The sequence below is a fragment of the Fulmarus glacialis genome, unplaced genomic scaffold, assembly GCF_000690835.1.
Source record: "Fulmarus glacialis isolate BGI_N327 unplaced genomic scaffold, ASM69083v1 scaffold12409, whole genome shotgun sequence".
NCBI lineage: Eukaryota > Metazoa > Chordata > Aves > Procellariiformes > Procellariidae > Fulmarus > Fulmarus glacialis.
In genome coordinates, this window is record NW_009231454.1 from 13,524 (window position 1) to 19,091 (window position 5,568).

Here is a 5,568-nt window from a genome sequence, read left to right on the forward strand (position 1 = left end):
CTCTGAAGTGAAGCACACTGGCTGGAATTTTCAAGCAACTGCAAGAAACGTGAAGTAAGCTTTATTGTTCTTGTTGTCTAATCCATTTCCTTCATTGTCTGAAAGTCCAGCAGGAGAACATTGCTATAAATTTTATAAATAGCAGCTCCCTTGCCACATATGCTCACACTGCTCTCAAATTCTAGGAAAACATTCTTGCCAGTTCACCAGGTGGGGGTCTGAAAGTATTAAGATTGCTTAAGAGACTAAGCAATGCCTATGCTTCAGCTTGCTGACCGCTAGTGTGCTTAATGCATAAAAAAATAGCTAGCACCTTTAGTTAAGTGCAAGTCCTACTTACAACATAAAAAATAGATGAACAGCCTCTACCATCACCTCAGCATGGTACTTAATGGCTGCTTGAAGGTACCGTATAATCTTTCAGATGGCTTAATCGTTTCTTTCTTCATAGTTCAAAGGAGAAGAGTGGTTATTAACCCTGGTGTTCTCACCACATTTTCAGAGTAGAAATTCACTGAATAAAAAGTGCCACTTAGATTACTAAGGATAGGATCTAAGGTTTATGCAACACTTGCTGTTGAAAAGTTAAACAGAAAGGAGTGTGCTGACCTTTATAATCTTACAAGATTATGTTTGAGGAGCATGAAATTCCTCTATCTTGAACAAGATGAAATCTCAAATCCCAAACTATTTACTGCTGAACAAAAAGCAAACAGAAGTGGACAATGTTGCTGTCAAGGTATTTCTCCTTCCAGTCATCATTTCATTTCAGTATAATTATTCATTTTAGTTACTTTTGAAAGGTCTGATTTTCTAAACAGTATTGGTTTTAATTAGCAGGGGAATAAGGAATAAGTAGAAGTAACTGCTGGAAAATGGGTATGAGATTTCTTGAATACGTCAGTTGCCCAAACGGGTAGACACTGAAGGTTGTCACTATCTGACGTTTTCATTGGTCTGTGTAAAATGAAGTGGTGACCTGAGTCCCATAGGATTTGGAGAGCACTTGCAGCACAGAAGGCAATACTTAACATCATTGCTGAGTCTCTATAACTACGCCAAGCATTGAATAGAGGCAAAAACATAATTTACCTTCTTATCCTTAAAGGTTTTGTTCCTTCGTGTCAGAGTTCAATCAGACTGGAGGAGCAACCAAAGGAAATTTGTTTTATCTGGTACCCACACTACGCTTGGTTTTTGCAACAAAGCAAACATTTCAGCTTCTAGACTCAGCAAATCAAGCAGTGCATACAAACATAATCCCTTCCAAATAAAATTGAAATCCAAGTTAGGTAACACCAACAGATAAAAAATCCACACTTGTAAAGGAAAGATAACAAGCTTTAGGCATTGACCAAAGTAGAAGTGAAGCAAAAGGCAATACTTCTGTGGTACCCTTCTTTGTCACACCTTTAGCTGCACTAGAACTATAGCCTCAGTGAAATTTGTCCATGCATGAAAGTTTTCCACACCACAAAACTCAAAGTGGAGATAGCTGTCAAGGACACTCACAGATCTTTCTCTAACTTTTTTATTTCTGGTTGCCTAAACATTTTCTAATGAGTGTAGACTTTTTTGTAGTGAATTTAAGCCCATGATATTACGTTTTGAGAGAAAAACACTACATCACTGCAAGAAAAGTCGTTCACTGGACAGGAACAGGCTGGCAAGTTTACCATGTGATGGATAAATCAATTTGATAACGTTTAATTATGCAGATTTTATGGACCAGATATGCCACTTAATGGTTGCCACAGGGAACAAGAATCAACCTACTGTGTAAAATTGTCAATTAATTTATTGGACCTGGCAGAGATCATGAATTTCACAGAAGTTTAGTTTGCCAAAACACCAAGTAATTGAAGCTTAATCCTCAAAACTACAAAAAAGTACTTTTCAAGTTTGTCCTGTATTTGCTAAGTTTACTGAAAATAGGAATAGATACACTGCCTGATTATTGACATGGTATATTTCTTATTCTAGGTTCTATCCTTAGGGGCTGATGTTCTACCAGAGTATAAACTCCAGACACCTCGCATCAACAAGTTTACTATATTGCACTATAGTCCTTTCAAAGCCGTCTGGGACTGGCTCATTTTGTTGCTGGTAATATACACTGCCATATTCACCCCTTACTCTGCTGCCTTCCTTCTGAATGATAGTGAGGAACGGAAGAGGAGAGAGTGTGGATATTCTTGCAGCCCACTGAATGTTGTAGATTTAATTGTGGATATTATGTTTATCATTGACATTCTAATAAACTTCAGAACAACATATGTAAACCAGAATGAAGAAGTGGTAAGTGATCCAGCAAAAATAGCAATTCACTACTTCAAAGGCTGGTTCCTAATTGACATGGTTGCTGCAATACCTTTTGACCTGCTGATTTTTGGCTCTGGCTCTGAAGAGGTAAGCTTAAATGAATAAGAGATCTTAAATCTTAACTTTTGACTTTACTACAATAATCTGTATATCCTAATATATTTTTTGCTTGTCAGTTAATAGGCTGTTTAGTAGTTCCACCCCATCTTTTAAAGTTAAACTAAAATTAAATCTTCCTTAGTAGAATAATGTAGAATATTAGTTTTCATTGACAGGAGAACAAGTTCAATGATTCAGCTAGTATTTTTCAATTATACCATATTTGATATTATCTTTACAAACAATGAAATAAATACACCATGTATGAAGGATTTGTTCCAATGCTTTTATTTAAGAACTGCTTCTTTGGTTTGCTGCTTGCTTTGTAAAAACTGCTCATAATGCATATAAGTGTTGTGTTGGTATTAAAACATTAACATAAATTTTCTCTCTTCAAAATCTTTAGATCAGATTTTTACTCAGCGTAAAACAGATTTGTTGTTCTGTAAACTATACCAGTTAACAAAAAGATTTGGCTGTTGTCTATTTTATCAAGAATATGGACAACCAAAAGAAAGAAATGAGATTATATGGGGTTAACCTTGCCAGACATGACCGATCTTCTCACCCTATCTGTACAATAGGTTAAAAAAATGTTCAATATATGCATCCAAAACTTGCCCAAAGGTGTATAAAACATACACTATGCCTGACCCAGTTCTGCCTCCTGCCAAAAAATTTTATTTAATTTAAGAAGGGCTAAAGTTATAACATATTTTTTGATGAAAAGTGAACTGACAAGTAGAGAATTGGTGGGGTTTGTGATGCATAGAATACAGCAGTTTAAAAAAAAAGGCAGCAAACCAACCAAAATATGAAACATTCACTTTTCAAAGGACACAAATCCATTTCTTAAAATTACTGTTTTGCACATATTGACATAAGGGAAACAGACAGTTTTGTGGACCATATGTGCATCTCATTAATTGAGAAGAGAAAGGTGAAAACTGCAAATTAATCACCAACCTTTAGCATGAAAATTTACTGATCTGACTGTATGTCTCCATGTCATGACACAGAGAATGCAAAAACATTTTCATTTTAAAATTAATTCCTTTTCATTAAAGTCATTTGCTGTGACAGTAAATATTTTTATGTCCACCTCAAAAGCCTGATCTGAATTCTGAGCATACCCTAGCCATCCTCACAAATTACATGTAAACGTAATTAAGTGTGCCTTTAAGGGTCAGTATAAAATAACTAGCACATACCTACATGCACCTTGAGAGTTTTGTGAGCATTTTTAGTCTTAAAAATTTCAGGAGTAGGATGAACATCAGTCATGCTTTTCTTAAATTCATTTTCTTGCATTTTATATAATGAAAATATTTTCCTGTCTCCTGTACTTCTGAAACATCATTATAATAATGTGGTCTAATTCAGCAGTCATAGAAATCAATAGTAACATTCCTAATCAACAGTGGTATTCCTACTAATTTGAACATGAGCGTACACACTCAAGGTAAATGAGGAATCTGGAGAAACATGTAGGTAATAGCACGCAGTAGAAATAAATTTTGTTAAAGGAATGCAGTAAGAAGAGAGAGAGTAACATAAAGGACAGAGGGAAGATGTTAATAGTTCTCTTGCCAAAAGAGAATTTTTCTATTCAGAAGGTGACTAAAAAGCTCAGAGATTCAAGAGAAGCTTTGGTCACCTTTTGCATCATTATCTGTGGTAGGTGTCAGTCTGTCTGCAGATTTTTTTCTGTGGTTTTGATAACACAGACACATGAAATACAAATATTTTGACAACGGCATTACTTCCAACTTGGACCACATCATTCCCCTTCAGATGTGGTCCACATCCGTTTCTGATCACTGAGCACTCATCACTGCCAAAAATTTTGTTCAATGATGGGAAATGTGGAACATCAAGAATTACAACAGGGACCAATTCCAAAGTTCATTGAAAGAGTGCTCTTTGGATTTGACCCTAAACATCATTCTTCCACACCTTCCCTGTTACAGACATCCTTAAGAGTAAAGTGCCAGGTGCTAAAGTGATGTTAAAGGGATAACTTCAACATAAGATAATGTTACAGATTACTAGCAAACAAGCGCATTCTGGCAGGTGAATACACAAATACAAAAGTGTGGAACCTGGAACAGAAATTATTGGACCATGTAATGACTCTTTCAGTATTGCAGATATAAGTAAATTAATCCTTTATTCCCTCGAAACCTAGTAATTGAACAGTTTCACTATCGGGAAAAACTAGTTTGTTTACCTAAGCAGCAGTGAAACTATACAGATTATGACCAGTTCATCATGACTTCTCCCTCTCATTCATGGTATTGAATATGTCAGTCACTTTTTCTAAGTTGCTACTTACTGTAGTTTTGCTTCTTACATTGCTAACTATAATATTTCCCCAATGATCCCTTTTTGATAGTTTAGCAAGAAGAGGCAAACGCAAAACTGTTAGAATGGAGCATTTTTCTTTTAATAGAATTTTTTCGGTCATAAGGGTTATCTTTTTTATGAAATAGCTCTTTTTTGTTATCAAGAGATTCTTCAAATAAGATTCCCTACGAACAATCGTATTGAACAGTCTTTTTATTACACAACATAAGCTCCAAAGAGAGCTCCATGTGTGCTCACCCAGCTTTAAAACAGCTTGATATCAAACCGAGTCTAGAAAGGGCAGGAGATAATAATCCAAATACCACATGCAGCACTATCTGAATGCTTCCATTTGAGCCATACTTTGTCAACCATAGGAAAGCAACAGACTAAGACAGTTAACTTTCCAATTTCTAAAATACGGAACTAAGATAATTTTAAATTATTTTTTTCTGTTTAAGCAGACTCAACACAAAATCATTATGGCTGGTAGTAAACCGTTCCCTCTTTTTTGTGTATTTTAAATGTTAAGTGACATCCCTGATACTTGGGAAGATAAAAATAATGAGTAGATGGACTCTTTACTTTCTATTCTTCTGGTAGTAAATTTTTAATCATTCTGCTCAGCTGAGGAGTCTGGGTTGGATTTTAAACAAATAATAGTTGCAGTGGCACAGCTCCTTAAAGCACACACATAGATGATGTGCATGTATAAGTGGAATTCTGCTTAAGATTACTATATATTTTTAGATATATGCATTTAAAATAATTCGCTTTTTGATCAGCTTTTCAAGTCAAAGA

At 35.3% G+C, this 5,568-nt stretch overlaps 1 protein-coding gene across 1 annotated transcript in view; it reads left to right on the top strand.

Moving 5' to 3' along the window:
* Positions 1–1,983: 1,983 nt before the first annotated feature.
* KCNH7 (potassium voltage-gated channel, subfamily H (eag-related), member 7) overlaps positions 1,984–5,568 on the top strand; it is a gene marked incomplete at its 5' end in the record, with an annotated part of 52,074 nt that continues 48,489 nt past the window's right edge. The window contains one exon of the mRNA XM_009584585.1: positions 1,984–2,409. Within this exon, the coding sequence (XP_009582880.1) occupies positions 1,984–2,409 (426 nt within the window). The remainder of the gene's footprint in view (positions 2,410–5,568) is intronic.